The sequence below is a fragment of the Oncorhynchus clarkii genome, chromosome 15, assembly GCF_045791955.1.
Source record: "Oncorhynchus clarkii lewisi isolate Uvic-CL-2024 chromosome 15, UVic_Ocla_1.0, whole genome shotgun sequence".
Classification (NCBI taxonomy): Eukaryota; Metazoa; Chordata; class Actinopteri; order Salmoniformes; family Salmonidae; genus Oncorhynchus; species Oncorhynchus clarkii.
Genome location: NC_092161.1, coordinates 24909841 through 24929498, shown reverse-complemented (window position 1 = coordinate 24929498; position 19658 = coordinate 24909841). Strand labels below are relative to the sequence as shown.

Below are 19658 nucleotides of genomic sequence, written 5' to 3'. Positions count from 1 at the left end.
AGGGCTCCGTCCCAAATGGCCCAAGTCAAAAGTAGTGCATTAGGTTGCCATTTGGAGCACAGGCACTGACTGCGGGGGCTGCATGTATCCCTACAGGAGAGAAGTGTAACACTAAAATGGCCCGAGGGACCCGGTTGTGGGGGCGGATTCACTGCTTTCTTGTGGGTAAAGTGGGGGCGTCACACACAAACACACACACACACACACACACACACACACACACACACACACACACACACACACACTCGCTTCGTCAGCCAGGAAATTCCACCTAATTAGGTAGGGGCTGAACGCTCCAATTAGAGGCCTGGCATTCCAAGGGCCAGAGACCCATTGTGAAAGATACACACACGGCAGAGGCACTCATCACACACAGAGCCAGGAATGCATTGTGAGGGATACTCTCGCTCTCTCTCTCACACACACAATCTTTCTCTCTCCCTCTCTGTCTGTCTCTCCCTCACAAAACCTTAGGCATATTTCTACCCTGTGTCAACAAAGCTAGATTGCCAGGGTCATCCACCACTCTAGCTAGCTTAAGTTAATGTACAGTACACTATTCTGTGTACAACTTATTTAATGGCAGACACACAGCTGAGCCTACCAGCAGGACTTTCTGTACACTTCAACTCTACTCCTCCCCTTCTCCCCACCATGGTCTCCTCCCCTTCTCCCCACCATGGTCTCCTCCTCTTCTACCCACCATGGTCTCCTCCTCTTCTACCCACCATGGTCTTCTCCTCTTCTCCCCACCATGGTCTCCTCCTCTACCCCCCACCATGGTCTCCTCCTCTACCCCCTCCTCCTCTTCTACCCACCATGGTCTCCTCCTCTTCTACCCACCATGGTCTCCTCCTCTTCTACCCACCACGGTCTCCTCCCCTTCTCCCCACCATGGTCTCCTCCTCTTCTCCCCACCATGGTCTCCTCCCCTTCTACCCACCATGGTCTCCTCCTCTTCTACCCACCATGGTCTCCTCCTCTTCTCCTAACAACGGTCTCCTCCCCTTCTACCCACCATGGTCTCCTCCTCTTCTCCCCACCATGGTCTCCTCCTCTTCTCCTAACCACGGTCTCCTCCTCTTCTCCTAACAATGGTCTCCTCCTCTTCTCCCCACCATGGTCTCCTCCTCTTCTCCCCACCATGGTCTCCTCCTCTACCCCCCACCATGGTCTCCTCCTCTACCCCCACCATGGTCTCCTCCTCTTCTCCTAACCACGGTCTCCTCCTCTTCTCCTAACCACGGTCTCCTCCCCTTCTACCCACCACGGTCTCCTCCTCTTCTACCCACCACGGTCTCCTCCTCTTCTACCCACCACTGTCTCCTCCTCTTCTACCCACCACGGTCTCCTCCTCTTCTACCCACCATGGTCTCCTCCCCTTCTACCCACCATGGTCTCCTCCTCTTCTCCTAACCACGGTCTCCTCCCCTTCTACCCACCACGGTCTCCTCCTCTTCTACCCCCCACCATGGTCTCCTCCTCTTCTCCCCACCATGGTCTCCTCCTCTTCTCCCCACCACGGTCTCCTCCTCTTCTACCCACCACGGTCTCCTCCTCTTCTACCCACCACGGTCTCCTCCTCTTCTACCCACCATGGTCTCCTCCCCTTCTACCCACCATGGTCTCCTCCTCTTCTCCTAACCACGGTCTCCTCCCCTTCTACCCACCACGGTCTCCTCCTCTTCTACCCCCCACCATGGTCTCCTCCTCTTCTCCCCACCATGGTCTCCTCCTCTTCTCCCCACCACGGTCTCCTCCTCTTCTCCCCACCACGGTCTCCTCCTCTTCTCCCCACCATGGTTTCCCTTCTTCTACCCACCATGGTCTCCTCCTCTTCTACCCACCATGGTCTCCTCCTCTTCTACCCACCATGGTCTCCTCCTCTTCTCCTAACCACGGTCTCCTCCCCTTCTCCCCACCATGGTCTCCTCCTCTTCTCCCCACCATGGTCTCCTCCTCTATCCCCCACCATGGTCTCCTCCTCTTCTACCCACCATGGTCTCCTCCTCTATCCCAAACCATGGTCTCCTCCTCTATCCCAAACCATGGTCTCCTCCTCTCTCCTCCTCTATCCCAAACCATGGTCTCCTCCTCTATCCCAAACCATGGTCTCCTTCTCTCTCCTCATCTATCCCCCACCATGGTCTACTCCTCTCTCTTCCTCTATCTCAAACCATGGTCTCCTCCTCTATCTCAAACCATGGTCTCCTCCTCTCTCCTCCTCTATCCCCCACCATGGTCTCCTCCTCTATCACAAACCATGGTCTCTTCCTCTCTCCTCCTCTACCCCCCACCATGGTCTCCTCCTCTACCCCCCACCATGGTCTCCTCCTCAATCCCCCACCTTGGTCTCCTCCTCTATCCCCCAACATGGTCTCCTCCTCTATCCCCCAACATGGTCTCCTCCTCGCTCCTCCTCTACCCCCCACCATGGTCTCCTCCTCTATCCCCCACCATGGTCTCCTCCTCTATCCCCCAACATGGTCTCCTCTCTCCTCCTCCATGGTCTCCTCCTCTACCCCCCACCATGGTCTCCTCCTCTATCCCCCACCATGGTCTCCTCCACTATCCCCCACCATGGTCTCCTCCACTATCCCCCACCATGGTCTCCTCCTCTATCCCAAACATGGTTCCCCCATCATGGTCTCCTCCTCTCTCCTCCTCTACCCCCCACCATGGTCTCCTCCTCTACCCACACCATGGTCTCCTCCTCTATCCACCACCATGGTCTCCTCCTCTATCCACCACCATGGTCTCCTCCTCTATCCCACACCATGGTCTCCTCCTCTATCCCACACCATGGTCTCCTCCTCTACCCCCCACCATGGTCTCCTCCTCTACCCCCCACCATGGTCTCCTCCTCTCTCCTCCTCTACCCCCCACCATGGTCTCCCCCTCTCTGGTCTCCTCCTCTCTCCTGCTCTACCCCCCATGGTCTCCTCCTCTACCCCCCACCATGGTATCCTCCTCTCTCCTGCTCTACCCCCCCATGTTCTCCTCATCTACCCCCAACCATGTTCTCCTCCTCTATCCACCACCATGGTCTCCTCCTCTATCCCACACCATGGTCTCCTCCTCTATCCCACACCATGGTCTCCTCCTCTACCCCCCACCATGGTCTCCTCCTCTACCCCCCACCATGGTCTCCTCCTCTCTCCTCCTCTACCCCCCACCATGGTCTCCCCCTCTCTGGTCTCCTCCTCTCTCCTGCTCTACCCCCCATGGTCTCCTCCTCTACCCCCCACCATGGTATCCTCCTCTCTCCTGCTCTACCCCCCCATGTTCTCCTCATCTACCCCCAACCATGTTCTCCTCCTCTATCCCCCACCATGGTCTCCTCCTCTCTCCTCATCTATCCCCCACCATGGTCTCCTCCTCTCTCCTCCTCCACCCCCTCTCGTCATCTCTCTCCTCTCCTCCTCTACCCCCTCTCCTCTACCCCCACCATGGTGTGGTTCCTGACAGTTGGTCATGGTGTAACATCCATTCAGCAGAGCTACAAAGACTGACACCCTGTCTGTATGGGCCATGGGGTGTGGGCATTGAAATGGAATGTATAGAAGTGACACAGTCCCTTACGTGTGACCGATGCAACGTGTCTGTCTATATTGATCCTATGGCCTTTAGTGGGTCTGTAGCATTTGGGCTGTGACCTACATAAACACAGAGAGGTGCTGTGGAAAGCAGACATCGATTTGGTCGCTTTTAACATCCGATCTGAAACTGACCGTTCGACTCTCAAGCAATCGATAGCAATGTTTAATAAATGAAGCTGTTTTTAGGAGGTCGATATTGCTCCTATACGTGCCTGTGCGCCAAATGGCACCCTATTCCCTTAATAGTGCACTACTTTTCACCAGGGTCCATCGAGATCCGGTAAAAAGTAGTGCACTATGCAGGGAATAGGGTTCTATTTGGGATGCGGGCCAGTGTCAACAGTGTCAGAGCTCAGGATATACAAATATTTGGTGTCAAAGCCCATATCAGTCGACACGTCTCTTATCCTCTGTAGGCGAGCTGGCAGACACATGCACCCCGGTTTAGCATCCAGCTACGGAAATATTCATGCAACACACCTTCTGAACAGACTAAATTGAAAACAGGTGCGATCTGGGTAATCCTGGCATGCCCGCTTCCTTCGCCACAGTACACGAAGCGGACCGTTGCTCAACGGAACAGAGTGTCGATGGACAGTTGGGATGAAGAGCGTGTTAACTGACGCCACGTCCGCTTCCTTAGTCTTGTTTGTGTAACAATATAAGAGAACATTAGGGGACATTACTCTGTCATCCGGCCAGCATTGATGGAGTCATCAGCCCCACACCGTGGAATCATCCCACATGACAACCTATTCCCTTTATAGTGCACTACTTTTGACCAGAGCCCTATTGAATAGGTTGCCATTTGGGATGATTGCATGGTGTTCTGGCTAATGTGTTACACCACAGAGGCAGTGTTTCTGTTATTGAATGTCTGTGTTGGACATGAAATGGCCTGAGGCGATGCTTTGATTCAACTCTAATGAGACTGTAGCTACAGGGGCTGATGACTCCATCAATACTGGATGGGAGAAACATTTCTCTTATAGGCACTGTGTTAATGCCTAAGTACTGTTTGAAGTGTGTGTAAAGTACTGTCCTGTAAGCACTACCCCCTCTCCTCTCCTCTCTCCTCTACCCCTCTCGTCTCCTCTCTCCTCTACCCCTCTCCTCTACCCCTCTCCTCTCTCCTCTACCCCTCTCCTCTCCTCTCTCCTCTCCTCTCTCCTCTACCCCTCTCCTCTTCTCTCTCCTCTCCCCCTCTCCTCTCTCCCCCTCTCCTCTCCTCTTTCCTCTACCCCTCTCCTCTCCTCTCTCCTCTACCCCTCTCCTCTCCTCTCTCCTCTACCCCTCTCCTCTCCTCTCTTCTCTACCCCTCTCCTCTACCCCTCTCCTCTACCCCTCTCCTCTACCCCTCTCGTCTCCTCTCTCCTCTACCCCTCTCCTCTACCCCTCTCCTCTACCCCTCTCCTCTACCCCTCTCCTCTACCCCTCTCCTCTACCCCTCTCCTCTCTCCTATACCCCCTCGCTCTTCTCCTCTCCTTTCTCCTCTATCCCCTCGCTCTTCTGCTCTACCCCCTCTCCTCTCCTTTCTCCTCTACCCCCTCGCACTTCTTCTCTACCCCCTCTCCTCTCCTTTCTCCTCTACCCCCACTCTCTTCTCCTCCTCTACCCTCTTCTTCTTTCTCCTCTACCCTCTCTCTTCTCCTCCACTACCCCCTCTCTCTTCTCCTCCACTACCCCCTCTCTCTTCTCCTCCACTACCCCCTCGCTCCTCTCCTCCACTACCCCCTCTCTCCTCTACCCCCTCTCTCCTCTCCTCCTCTACCCCCTCTCCTCCTCTACCCCCTCTCCTCTCCTCTCCTACTGTAGCTACAGGGGTGGATGGCTCCATCAGTATTGTATGGAGTCAGTAGTAGATCTAGTTCTAGGACTATCCCTAGTACTGCCCCACTCCATAACCCTCCACACCAACTCCTTCCATCTCCCCTGCTCTCCTCTCTCTCAAACCTTGGCTCTCCCCTGCTCTCCTCTCTCTCAAACCTTGGCTCTCCCCTGCTCTCCTCTCTCTCAAACCTTGGCTCTCCCCTGCTCTCAAACCTTGGCTCTCCCCTGCTCTCAAACCTTGGCTCTCCCCTGCTCTCCTCTCTCAAACCTTGGCTCTCCCCTGCTCTCCTCTCTCTCAAACCTTGTCTTTCCAAACAATGACTTCATACTTTAGTTCATCATGTAATTTTTCCCTCTCATTTCTCCTTCTCTGTGGTGCTGGTGCTATTTAAAGTTCTGAGAACTGGGCGCTACGGTAACACTGGGCCGGCCCATCTGCCAGAGACGGGGAGAGACACGTGTAATGGACTGGAAGACGCAGTGGCCACCTGGCGTGGCCTAGTCTGCGTCTCCCAAATGGCACCCTATCCCCTACATAGGGTACGACTTCAGACCTTAGCCCTATGGACCTTGGTCGAAAGTATTACACTATATAGGGGAAAGGCTGTCACTTGAGACACATCCCTACCGTACTGTACCTGATGACCGGAGTGAAGAGACTATGGAGCCTGCAGAAGAGTCTGACACCCTGTAGGGAGGGAGACACAGGAAGAGAGATATTTCATTAGAAGTATGATAACAGCTGAATGTTGCTACAGGTCTCCCGATACAACGGAGCAGATGAGTGTCTGTTCATCCGGACCCCCCAGAAGAGGAGAACTGGTTACCTTGGAGATGACGTCCTGCATGTCACTCCTGGGGTGGTAGGTCCCGTCGTCGTAGCGGAAACGGTACAGCACCGGCTCTGGCTTGAACTGGTGTTTGTCTGTGACTGAAGACACAATTGGCAAGGTGAAATACATACGAAGCATGATATCATGGTTGGTTGGGGCGTTGTAGTTCATCTTTTAAGCATGTTCCATTACAGTTATTATGATAACCAATCCTGGATACTTATTCATTAGTGTGTGTGTGTGTGTGTGTGTTAGACAGAGAGCTATCAGGGGCTGGGAGTTAAGGGGGCTAGCCTCACCACCAGGGAGTAGAACTAACTAAAGTCTAAACCCCTGGACTCACTCGGCGTTAGGAAGCAATAAAGCAGTGGGAGTGATTTAGGACCCCGCTTGGCCACAGGCCCAATTCTTTTCAGGAACAAATAAAACACGTACAGAGCCGTGGGGAAAGGTACCGTCTGTCTGTGTGTGTGTGTGTGCGTGTGTGTGTGTGTGTGTGTGTGTGTGTCTGTGTGTGTGTGTGTGTGTGTAAATGATGTAAGCAGGACCCCGGCCACAGCTCGACACACTAAATGCATCACACAGTCCTAATCCGCAGCCGCAGAGCAGCCATTTTAAACTATATTAAATAAACGGCATGGTGAGAAGAGATGGTTATATGTAAGCTGTTATCTAAACAGTCTGGTAGGAGAGAGAGACAGGAGTTTTAAATAAGACATCTGCTCTACACTGGTCTATGTAAATAAAAAACATACAGGCGAAATTACTGGTCTGAAAGGCTTCACTTGTTGAACCCAAAGCTATTTATCACACACACACACACACACACACACACACACACACACACACACACACACACACACACACACACAGAGAGAGACAGACAGACGGACGGACGGACGGACAGACGGAGAGAGACACACACACAGAGAGAGACAGACAGATGGAGACACAGACAGATAGCCTAGACACACAGACAGAGAGAGGTGGGCTGTGAAATGCTTAAAACACAGTACTACACGATGCCTTTTTAAAACTATTCAACCTGGTTTTGGAGAGGGGCTGCTTCCCTGATATTTGGAACCGGAAGCTCATAACCCCCAATATATATATATATATATATTTATAAAAGGTGACAAATTATACCCTAATAACTATAGAGGAATATGTGTCACCAGTAACATGGGAAACCGCTCTGCCGTATCCTCTTACCCAAACACAGAACAGACCACATTACACACACTAATTAACCAGCATGTTCAACAGAAAAGCAGAGGGAAACTATTTGAATGTTTTGTTGATTTAAGAATGCTTTTGATTCCTTCTGGCATGATGGATTATATTACAAAACCCTCCAAAGTGACATTGGGGGTAAAATATATGACATCATAAAATCGATTTACTCAAACAACACATGTAGTATTAAACTGAAAAATAACATTGTTTTTTTGCACAAGGGCAATGGGTGAGACAAGGGTGCAGTTTACAACGTAAAACACCAATTAATGCATGCAGAGCCGAATTAGGCCGATACCTGCTAATTATCAAAATCTATTCGATAAACTCCCATATCTACTGGGTAAAATACCACAGTGTGCCGTCACAGCAGCAAGATTTGTGACCTGTTGCCACAAGAAAAGGTCAACAAGTGAAGAACAAACCCATTGTAAATACAACCCATGTCTATGTTAAGTTATCTTCCCAATTGTACTTGAAATGTCTTCATTATTTTGTAACATTTGGGATTGTAATGTTTACTGTTTATTTAACTTTTGTTTATTATCTACTTCACTTGCTTCGGCAATGTTAACATGTGTTTCTCATGTCAATAAAGCCCTTCAATTGAATGAGACAGAGAGACATACAGATGGAGAGAGAGAGAGAGAGACAGAGGGAGTCAGAGAGAGACAGAGAGAGACAGAGAGAGACAGAGACAGAGAGAGACAGAGAGACAGAGAGAGACAGAGAGAGTCAGAGAGAGTCAGAGAGAGAGAGAGAGACAGAGAGAGACAGAGAGAGAGAGACAGAGACAGACAGAGACAGAGAGAGACAGAGACAGAGAGAGACAGAGAGAGTCAGAGAGAGTCAGAGAGAGACAGAGAGAGAGAGAGAGACAGAGAGAGACAGAGAGAGACAGAGAGACAGAGAGACAGAGAGACAGAGAGACAGAGAGACAGAGAGACAGAGACAGAGACAGAGAGAGTCAGAGAGAGACGGAGAGAGACAGAGAGAGAGAGACAGAGAGAGACAGAGAGAGACAGAGAGAGACGGAGAGAGACAGAGAGACAGAGAGAGACAGAGAGAGACAGAGAGAGACAGAGAGAGACAGAGAGAGAGAGAGAGACAGAGAGAGACAGAGAGAGTCAGAGAGAGACAGAGAGAGACAGAGACAGAGAGAGACAGAGAGACAGAGAGACAGAGAGAGACAGAGAGAGTCAGAGAGAGACAGAGAGAGACAGAGAGAGACAGAGAGACAGAGAGAGACAGAGAGACAGAGAGAGTCAGAGAGAGACAGAGAGAGACAGAGAGAGACAGAGAGAGACAGAGACAGAGAGAGACAGAGAGAGAGAGAGACAGAGAGACAGAGAGAGAGAGAGACAGAGAGAGAGACAGAGAGAGAGACAGAGAGAGAGACAGAGAGAGAGACAGAGAGAGAGACAGAGAGAGAGACAGAGAGAGAGACAGAGAGAGAGACAGAGAGACAGAGAGAGACAGAGAGACAGAGAGAGACAGAGAGACAGAGAGAGACAGAGAGACAGAGAGACGGAGAGAGACGGAGAGAGACGGAGAGAGACGGAGAGAGACGGAGAGAGACGGAGAGAGACGGAGAGAGACGGAGAGAGACGGAGAGAGACAGAGAGAGACAGAGAGAGACAGAGAGAGACAGAGAGAGACAGAGAGAGACAGAGAGAGAGACAGAGAGAGAGAGAGATCTCCAAACCTTCCATAACAAAGGCATCTATTGGGTGAAATACCACAGTGTGCCATCACAGCAGCAAGATTTGTGACCTGTTGCCACAAGGGCAACCAGTGAAGAACACCATTGTAAATACAACCCATATTTATGTTTATTTATTTTCACTTTACTATTTGTACATCGTTACAACATGACATAATGACATTTGAAAAAGTCATTTTTTTATTGTTTATTGTCTATTTCACTTGCTTTGGCAAACATATGTTTCCCATGCCAATAAAGCCCTTTGAATTGAATTGAGAGAGAGAGGAGAGAGAGAAAGAAAGAGGAAGACAGAGAAAGAGGGTGGAAGAGAGAGAAGATGGGGAGGAGAGGTACAGTATTCAGAGCAAGCCTTCAGCTGTATGTATTGTATACTGTATAGATAAATACACTGTAGGTATACTGTATAGATAAATACACTGTAGGTATACGGTATACTGTATAGATAAATACATTGTAGGTATACGGTATACTGTATAGATAAATACATTGTAGGTATACGATATACTGTATAGATAAATACATTGTAGGTATACTGTATAGATAAATACACTGTAGGTATACTGTATAGATAAATACACTGTAGGTATACGGTATACTGTATAGATAAATACATTGTAGGTATACGGTATATTGTATAGATATATACACTGTAGGTATACGGTATACTGTATAGATAAATACACTGTAGGTATACTGTATAGATAAATACATTGTAGGTATACGGTATACTGTATAGATAAATACACTGTAGGTATACTGTATGCTGTATAGATAAATACACTGTAGGTATACTGTATAGATAAATACACTGTAGGTATACTGTATAGATAAATACACTGTAGGTATATTGTATAGATAAATACACTGTAGGTATACTGTATAGATAAATACACTGTAGGTATACTGTATAGATAAATACACTGTAGGTATACTGTATAGATAAATACATTGTAGGTATACGGTATATTGTATAGATATATACACTGTAGGTATACGGTATACTGTATAGATAAATACACTGTAGGTATACTGTATAGATAAATACATTGTAGGTATACGGTATACTGTATAGATAAATACACTGTAGGTATACTGTATGCTGTATAGATAAATACACTGTAGGTATACGGTATAGATAAATACACTGTAGGTATACTGTATGTTCTTGTTTCTGGGGATGATGAGAATCAGGACATTTAGGAAGGACTAGGGATAACAAGGTGTGAGAGACATAAGTGTGATTGTTAGGAGTATGAGGAACATCGAGGTGAAGGAAGAGGAGGAAGAGGAAGATGTTTCAGGTTTAGATGTAGGTGGAAGAAACTTAGGGGGGGGGGGTCAAATAAAATCACTGAAGGCCAAATTCGACCGGCGGGCCACCAGTTGGAGAACCCTGGATTACATGATGATGAACATACAGTATAGTGAATCAAATTCGACCGGCGGGCCACCAGTTGGAGAACCCTGGATTACATGATGATGAACATACAGTATAGTGAATCACTTACCATGGTGCATGATGCCATTCTCCAGTAGAGCCTGTCCCAGATGAACCCCCTCCTCTGGGTTATCAGTCTCCCCAATGTCCACCAGCCAGCTCACAAACTCACTGAGGGGACGGGAAATAACACAACACCGTTAATAACACAACACTAATGTCCACCAGCCAGCTCATTATCTCACTAGGGGGACAGGAAATAACACATTGTCTATCATAAACTCACCGGGGACACACAAAAACAATTCAAACCCGTCAAACAATGGTCACTGTGGAGACTTAAAACATACAACACCAAAACACTAATTAAGAAGCCGTAAACCTAAAAACACTGCTCATCAGCCGACCCAGGACACAAACTCACATTCCATAGAAATGACAGGGACATGTTGGAAGATGAGCGGTAGCTTAATAGAGGGAGTAGCCAGCGGTCCAACAGATGTCTCTACGGCAGTGAACGTGGAGAAGGAGCAGAATGCCTCCGATTACAGGGTCCCAGAGAGTGTTTTAACACCGTAACAAACACCTTCTCAAAAGATCAAGTTTCTCCAAATGTTCCCCTATATAGACGTGACTATGGCAACAAACACAGGCAACGTCCCTAATTACACCCTTTTCCCTAAATAGTAGTGATGGGGGGGAATGGATAGTTACATATCGCAATATTATTTTGGAATGATATTATATTGATATTTGAATATTAGTATCGATTTAAAAATATATATATATTATACTACAGTTGTTAGCATTAGCTAGCGCTCACTAGCATAGGGCTCAAAAGTAGTGCACTATATAGGGAATCGCATGCCCTTTGGGCCACAGTCTTACTGCTGACCAGATTCTTATTTATTTTTGGGGGTCTTTTCTGTTTGTTAAATCTCCCGGGGAGGGTTTAGTTCATCTGTTTGTCTTGTCCAACTGTGCTCTTATTTGTTTTTGACAAACACACGACACCCATCAAATCTGTGAGTGTCTGGTGGCTTTCTGAGTAGAGCTGGTAAAAACAGAGATCATTTTGATGTTGATCATTTCGGGCTAGGGAGGAAACAAACAGCAAGAGTAGAAATAAACACCGTCCTAATCTAATTCTTTATGGCCTAAACAAGCTAAATATGACACTTCTGTATAATTCTGTATTCCTGCGGGAGAGAGAGACAGAGAGGAGAGTAGAGAAAAAGATGGACAGAGAGAAAGAGGGCGACAGAGAGAGAAAGATATCAGATTCATCCTCAGCATTCCCTCCCTCTACAGAACCCCAACAACAAACATGCCCAGCTTCACCAGTGGAATTCTGTGGTCTTCCTACACTGTTGCCACGTTCAAGACAACTGGGAACTGGGAAAAATACGAGGTCAAACCATGACGTCGGTGATCTTCAGGTCGGAGCTCTAGACAGAGGCCCGAGTTGGTATTCCGAGTTGGATGACCATTCAAAACGATTTTTCCCAGTCAGAGATAGTTTTTTTCAGAGTTCACTGAAATCAGAAGTCGGAGATTTCCGAGTTCCCAGTTGTTTTGAACGCGGCACGTCTTCCAAACTCCCGACTGGGAATAACAGTAGAGTCACTGCAGAGCGAAGGGCTGGGGCAGGAGGGTGTGTGTGTGTGTGTGTGTGTGTGTGTGTGTGTGTGTGTGTGTGTGTGTGTGTGTGTGTAGTAGGAGTGAAGGACAGGGCAGGGCTGACAGGGGTTGGACTGATCTCAGAGAGAAACAAATCTCCTGGTTTCTCTACTCTCCTCACGGCACACCTAGCTTCCTCCCTATCCTTCTCTCCCCCTTTCCTCCACCTCTTACCCACATTCTCTCTTTCCCCTCGCCCTCGCCGTCGCTCTCCCCTTCTCCTCCCTCTCATTCCGCCTCCTATCTCCACTACCAGAGTGGACAGAGCCAGATGAGAAAACCCCCAGAATGGAGGATAGATTAGTCAACCCGTCAACCCCCTGTCACCCTGCCACAGAAAGAAGAACACCCGGGAGTAATACAGGTCACTTACGCAATGAATGGCAGCCTGGAACAGTTTCAATCTGCTCCCTGTCTGCATCCCAAATGGCACACTATTCCCCACGGGCCCTGGTCAAAAGTAGTGTGCAGTATAAAGGGAATAGGGTGCTAGTAGTGCTGCAGTAGTTTGTGTCGGGGGGCTAGGGTCAGTTTGTTATATCTGGAGTACTTCTCCTGTCCTATTCGGTGTCCTGTGTGAATCTAAGTGTGCGTTCTCTAATTCTCTCCTTCTCTCTTTCTCTCTCTCGGAGGACCTGAGCCCTAGGACCATGCCCCAGGACTACCTGACATGATGACTCCTTGCTGTCCCCAGTCCACCTGGCTGTGCTGCTGCTCCAGTTTCAACTGACCTGAGCCATAGGACCATGCCCCAGGAATACCTGACATGATGACTCCTTGCTGTCCCCAGTCCACCTGACTGTGCTGCTGCTCCAGTTTCAACTATTCTGCCTTATTATAATTCGACCATGCTGGTCATTTATGAACATTTGAACATCTTGACCATGTTTTGTTATAATCTCCACCCGGCACAGCCAGAAGAGGACTGGCCACCCCACATAGCCTGGTTCCTCTCTAGGTTTCTTCCTAGGTTTTGGCCTTTCTAGGGAGTTTTTCCTAGCCACCGTGCTTCTACACCTGCATTGCTTGCTGTTTGGGGTTTTAGGCTGGGTTTCTGTACAGCACTTTGAGATATCAGCTGATGTACGAAGGGCTATATAAATACATTTGATTTGATTTGATTTGATATTTGGGACGCGAACCACAGTCCACACTAGTTGACACTGAGTGGACAAAACAACGTGCTCTTTCCGTGACATAGACTGAGTGCAAGAAGAATCCAGGTGAAGGCTATGATCCCTTATTCATGTTGAATGGTAGTAGGTGCCAGGCACACCTTATTCATGTTGAATGGTAGTAGGTGCCAGGCACACCTTATTCATGTTGAATGGAAGTAGGTGCCAGGCACACCTTATTCATATGTTGAATGGTAGTAGGTGCCAGGCACACCTTATTCATGTTGAATGGTAGTAGGTGCCAGGCACACCTTATTCATGTTGAATGGTAGTAGGTGCCAGGCACACCTTATTCATGTTGAATGGTAGTAGGTGCCAGGCACACCTTATTAATGTTGAATGGTGTGGTTTGAATGTGTTTAAGAACTGCAACGCTGCTGGGTTTTTCACGCTCAACAGTTTCCCGTGTGTATCAAGGATGGTCGACCACACAGAGGACATGCAGCCATCTTGACACAACTGTGGGAGGCATTGGAGTCAACATGGGCCAGCATCCCTGTGGAACACTTTCGACACCTTGTGGGATAGCTTGTCAGTTGCAAAACAGAATGCATTCAACCGAAATGTGTCTTCCACATTTAACCCAACCCCTCTGAAACAGAGAGTCCATGCCCGACTAATTGAGGCTGTTCAGAGGGCAAAAGGGGGTGCAACTCACTATTAGGAAGGTGTTCCTAATGTTTTGTACACTCCGTGTATATGCAGGCTTGATTTCAATGCATACCTATTTGTCTCAAGGCGTATAATACTATTGGTAAGCGGCACTAAGCAGGTTTATATTCAATACATGAAGCAATAAACCTCAAGCTAAATATTTGTACTGAGTTTGTTTGTATTCTGTAAGTCTTGGCATGTTTACAAAAGACACAAAATAAACATTAACCTTACTGTAACAATACATTAGCAACACATTGCTCCAAAAACGTAAACCTGACATCACAAAAGAGGATTTGTTTACTAGTGAGCCCCATCTCTGACTGTGCATGTGTGTTTGTGCGTGTGTGTGTGTTACACATCTACAATGGAATGACAACTGCCTGAAGATGACCACCACAAAATGGTTTCTGTTGGATGTTATCTGATCCCAGACCACAATTAAACCCCAGAAATTAGAGAGGAGTTCACAACTTGTAAATAAACTGACATGCCTCAGCGAGACAGAGAGACTGAGAAAGAAAGAGACTCAGAACATCGGGGCGTTTCTCTCTCACATACCTCCCTCCACACACATACAGAGCTGTGACGATAAACCGAAAACGATTGACACTGACCAAACAGGCTAGTAATCATGGACATTTTGATGATATTGTTCATTACGATAAACAACCTATAGGGCCCTATACGATAAATAACCTATAGGCGTCACGTTCTGACCTTAGTTCTGTTGTTATGTCTTTGTTTAGTATGGTCAGGGCGTGAGTTGGGTGGGTTGTCTATGTTCCTTTTCTATGATTTGGGATTTCTGTGTTTGGCCTGGTATGGTTCTCAATTAGAGGCAGCTGTCAATCGTTGTCCCTGATTGAGAACCATACATAGGTAGCTGGTTTCACTGTTGAGTTGTGGGTGATTATTTTCCGTGTCAGTTCCACACGGGACTGTTTCATTTGTTTCACTTTGTTATTTTGTATTTTGTAGTGTTCAGTTTTACATATTAAAATGGACACTTACCATGCTACAAATTGGTCCGATATCTCTTACTCCTCGTCAGAAGAAGAGGACGAGCGTTACAATAGTGCCCTATACGATATATAACCTATAGGGCCCTATACGATAAACAACCTATAGGGCCCTATACGATAAACAACCTATAGGGCCCTATACGATAAACAACCTATAGGGCCCTATACGATAAACAACCTATAGGGCCCTATACGATAAACAACCTATAGGGCCCTATACGATAAACAACCTATAGGGCCCTATACGATAAACAACCTATAGGGCCCTATACGATAAACAACCTATAGGGCCATATACGATAAACAACCTATAGGGCCCTATACGATAAACAACCTATAGGGTCCTATACGATAAACAACCTATAGGGCCCTAAACGATAAACAACCTATAGGGTCATACTAGGGAGATGAGAAGTTGGACATTAAATCAGTTTGCTAATATGGATGATTGTTAATCGGACAATTGATAACTACAACATTCAAAGTCGAAATTGTCGTTTTTAAAGGGTAAGGCTGGCCAAAGTCCTGCCTTACTTTTCTTCACATCCCGGAAGGGAAAAAAAAGGTTATTTCTGGGGCAATATATGCGGCACTTTGTTTATAATTCCCAGTCTGCTCTCCCTTGAGGCTTTCCCAAGTTTATGCGCAAGAGAGCAAACAGCCTCAGATCAGACGCTCAGATCACGTTCGAGCCTCTGATTGGACAGTGAAACACACACGCTGGCACCTGCAGGCGACGTGCAGATGTTTCATTTCTCTCACGCCGTCACGGCTGAAGCCGGCGCAAATTCCTACTATTTATGTGTCCAGGTTCAACGTGGGACGTCCCTCATTATAAACAAACAGTCGGTTAAATTCATGGTTAATGCATCATTTTCAGATCTATCAGAAGCGATTAATAGGTGAAACCACAATGTCATTGAACCAATTAACTGGCCTGAGATCAGGGAATTCATCAGCAAAGACGCAGTGCAAGCTGATAGTATTTTGGACAACCAAATTGAAGTCAAAATGATTGAGGAAATCGAAGTGTGTCAGCTGTATGGCGATTTGCGATTCATAACTTACATTTGACCGGTATTACCAGTAGGTCGTCATTGTAAATACGAATTTGTTCTTAACTGACTTTCCTAGTTAAATAAAGGTTCAATATATATATATATATATATTTTAAGTAGTAGGCCAAACAATAACACCAACGCAGAGAACAGCTAGCATGTCCAGAAAGTATATCGCCAGTGGCACGCACACACTCCGTGCCGATCAGCAGCTCCACAACGATGTTAGTGACGTCTCCAAGGTGGGGGCATTTCGTGGCAGCCAGACGAGACAATCAAAGGAGGATGCGGTGAGCAAAGTTACTGGGCTGGTATTTAGTCAAACTTGCTCTATATAGACTCACGCTTCTAATTGTGCATATTATAAACCATTTTTTTGGTTTGTATTTTGATGATGAAAGGCTATACTCTATGGCTGGATGTATGTATTCATTTGGCAGACCTAACTTGATTGACCCTCTTTCTACAAGGCCTCTCGTCTTTAAAAGGCCTAATCATATTTGTATGAATATATTGTTAACGCCTATAGGCTACAGAGACGCATTCAGGTAATGAACTCCTTACTATACATCAACATCTTAATTTGATTACAATTATTTATTGGCAATCATTCTTGAATTAGAAAAACCCCCCGTTAAATAGTATTTTACCCTATACGTGAAAATAAATTACAAGATTGGATTGCACTTTTAATATCAGGAAGAAAGAAACTGTCACAAGTTAATCCTCCCATTGTGTTTAATTTCTAATGGTTGTAACATTGTAACATATGCATTATTTTTAAGCAAAATTGTGTAGGTTTTCGCATGGAATTATAGAACTCTTCAAACTCACGTTAGGCCTAGAAACTGCACAAGCACCTAGGACAATGTGGTAAAGTACTGTTCCTTATCCTTATTCCTTATCCAATACACATATTTATTTTGTATTTATTTTTTGCTCGCTCGCCTCACTTTTCTGGGGGGAAAATACAATATTGTCTGGCCTAAGACAAAAAATAATAATTAAAAAATGTAAATATGTCCACAGAGGTGTTCGACAAGACAAGTAGTGGCAAGTATATAGTGGGATATGTTTTCATAGGCTTAATGAGCTTCCATGGGCTAACACACAGAAGCTTGTAGCTAATTCAGTACTGAACCATATGGGCTTTTGAATGTCAGAGTAAATCACCAATATAGAGAGCATTCGGAAAGTATTCAGACCCCTTGACTTTGTCCACCTTGTTACGTTACTGCCTTATTCTTAAATGTATTAAATTGTTGTTTTTTTCTAATCAATCTAGACTCAATAACCAATAATTACATGGCAAAAACAGGTTTTTAGCAATGATGGCAAATGTATAAAAAAACGGAAATTTCACAATGTACATAAATATTCAGACCCTTTATTCAGTACTTTGTTAAAGCACCTTTGGCAGTGGTTAAAACCTCGAGTCTTCTTGGGTAGGACGCTACAAACTTGGCACATCTGTATTTGGGGAGTTTCTCCCATTCTTCTCTTCAGATCCTCTCAAGCTCTGTCAGGTTGTATGAGGAGAGTCACTGCACAGCTATTTTCAGGTCTCTCAAGAGATGTTCTGATCGGGTTCAAGTCCGGGCTCTGGCTGGGCCACTCAAGGACATTCAGAGACTTGTCCTGAAGCCACTCCTGTGTTGCCTTGGCTGTGTGCTTAGGGTCGTTGTCCTGTTGGAAGATGAACCTTCACCCTAGTCTGAGGTCCTGAGCGCTCTGGAGCAGGTTTTCATCAAGGTTCTCTCTGTTCTTTGCTCTGTTCATCTTTCCCTCAATCCTGACTAGTCTCCCAGTCCCTGCCGCTGAAAAACATCCCCACAGCATGATGCTGCCACCACAATGCTTTACCTTAAGGATGGTGCCAGGTTTCCTCCAGAAGTGACGCTTAGTATTCAGGACAAATAGTTCAATCTTGGTTTCATCAGACCAGAGAATCTTGTTTCTCATGGTCTGAGAGTCCTTTAGGTGTCTTTTGGCAAACGCGAAGTGGTCTGTCATGTGCCTTTTACTGAGGAGTGGCTTCTGTCTGGCCACTCTACCATAGAGGCCTGATTGGTGGAGTGCTGCAGAGATGGTTGTCCTTCTGGAAGGTTCTCCCATCTCCACAGGGTTCTTGTTCACCTCCCTAAACAAAGCCCTTCTCCCCGATTGCTCAGTTTGGCCGGGAGGCCAGCTCTAGGAAGAGTCTTGATGGTTCCAAACTTCTTCCATTTAAGAATGGAGGCCACTGTGTTCTTGGGGACCTTCAATGCTGCAGAAATGTTTTGGTACCTTTCCCCAGATCTGTGAGACGACACATTCCTGTCTCGGAGCTCTACGGACAATTCCTTCGACCTCATGGCTTGGTTTTTGCTCTGACATGCACTGTCAACTGTGGGACCTTAAATAGACAGGTATGTGCCTTTCCAAATCATGTCCAATCAATTGAATTTACCACAGGTGGAGTTTGCTTTGTCATTATGGGGTATTGTGTGTAGATTGATGAGGGAAAAAATAATTGAATACATTTTAGAATAAGGCTGTAAAGTAAAAACATTTTTAAAAAGGGAAAGGGTGGGAATATCGTCTGAAGACACGGTCTGATCTTTCTAGCTCACAGAACCAGCAGCACTTTACACCCCAACTCAGACTACTCTGTGAGGCACTCTACTAGAGAGAGCGGGAGGGAGAGCAAGAGACAGAAAGAGGGAGAGAGCAGGGGGGGGGGGCTTAGCTGCGCTCCAGACCACACCACTCCATATCCACCATATGCTCCTAACCTGCACTAAGATCTTAGGCCCAGCGTTTGATTCTCTTATTAAAGTCCACTTAACCCAGCCTGGTTGCTCCAGTATGGGCCTGTAGGGTCTATGCCAAGCGTTGAGAGTGTGAATGTGACTCCGTCATTTGGAGCATGGCTGGAATGATTCTGTTCAGGCTTTAACCAGATGGAGCTAGCTGTTACTGACGGCTGTCTGATTGAAGCTCAGGGGGCTGAGTCCAAAATGGCACCCTATTCCCTATATAGTGCACTTTTTTTGACCAGCTCCGTGGACCCTTGTCAAATGTAGGGCACTATATAGGGAATAGGGTATTTTAGACTCATTCGATGTCTGTTTTTCGTACATCACGTGACAGCCGATTGTGTTTTGTAACGTCTAGGATTGCAGTACATCACCAGAACAGGTCTATTGAATGTCTAGAAAGGGTTTGAGGAAGCACAGAGCTTTGACAAAGACAGTGTTGTGGTTTATAAAGCCCTTATTAACGGTTACTTTGTGTGTAGTCGTGCTACTCTATGTTCAGTCCGCTCACAAAGTATCCGGTCGATCAATAAGCTAGTCTAGAGTCACCAAATAATGTCAATGTATGTCTCCTAATGGTCTGGCTACCCATGATCCAAGTTGGA

The 19658-nt window shown here is 46.8% G+C and overlaps 1 protein-coding gene across 2 annotated transcripts in view; it reads right to left on the bottom strand.

Annotated features, from left to right (window-relative positions):
* The window catches only part of LOC139367099 (phosphatidylinositol-3,4,5-trisphosphate-dependent Rac exchange factor 2), a 203630-nt gene that overhangs the window by 124927 nt on the left and 59045 nt on the right, over window positions 1-19658 (bottom strand). For both annotated transcript variants that reach the window (XM_071105143.1, XM_071105142.1), the window contains exons 11-13: window positions 10734-10834; window positions 6258-6361; window positions 6069-6118 (exon numbers count right to left, since the gene is read on the bottom strand). In XM_071105143.1, coding sequence (XP_070961244.1) covers window positions 6069-6118; window positions 6258-6361; window positions 10734-10834 — 255 coding nt within the window. The remainder of the gene's footprint in view (window positions 1-6068; window positions 6119-6257; window positions 6362-10733; window positions 10835-19658) is intronic.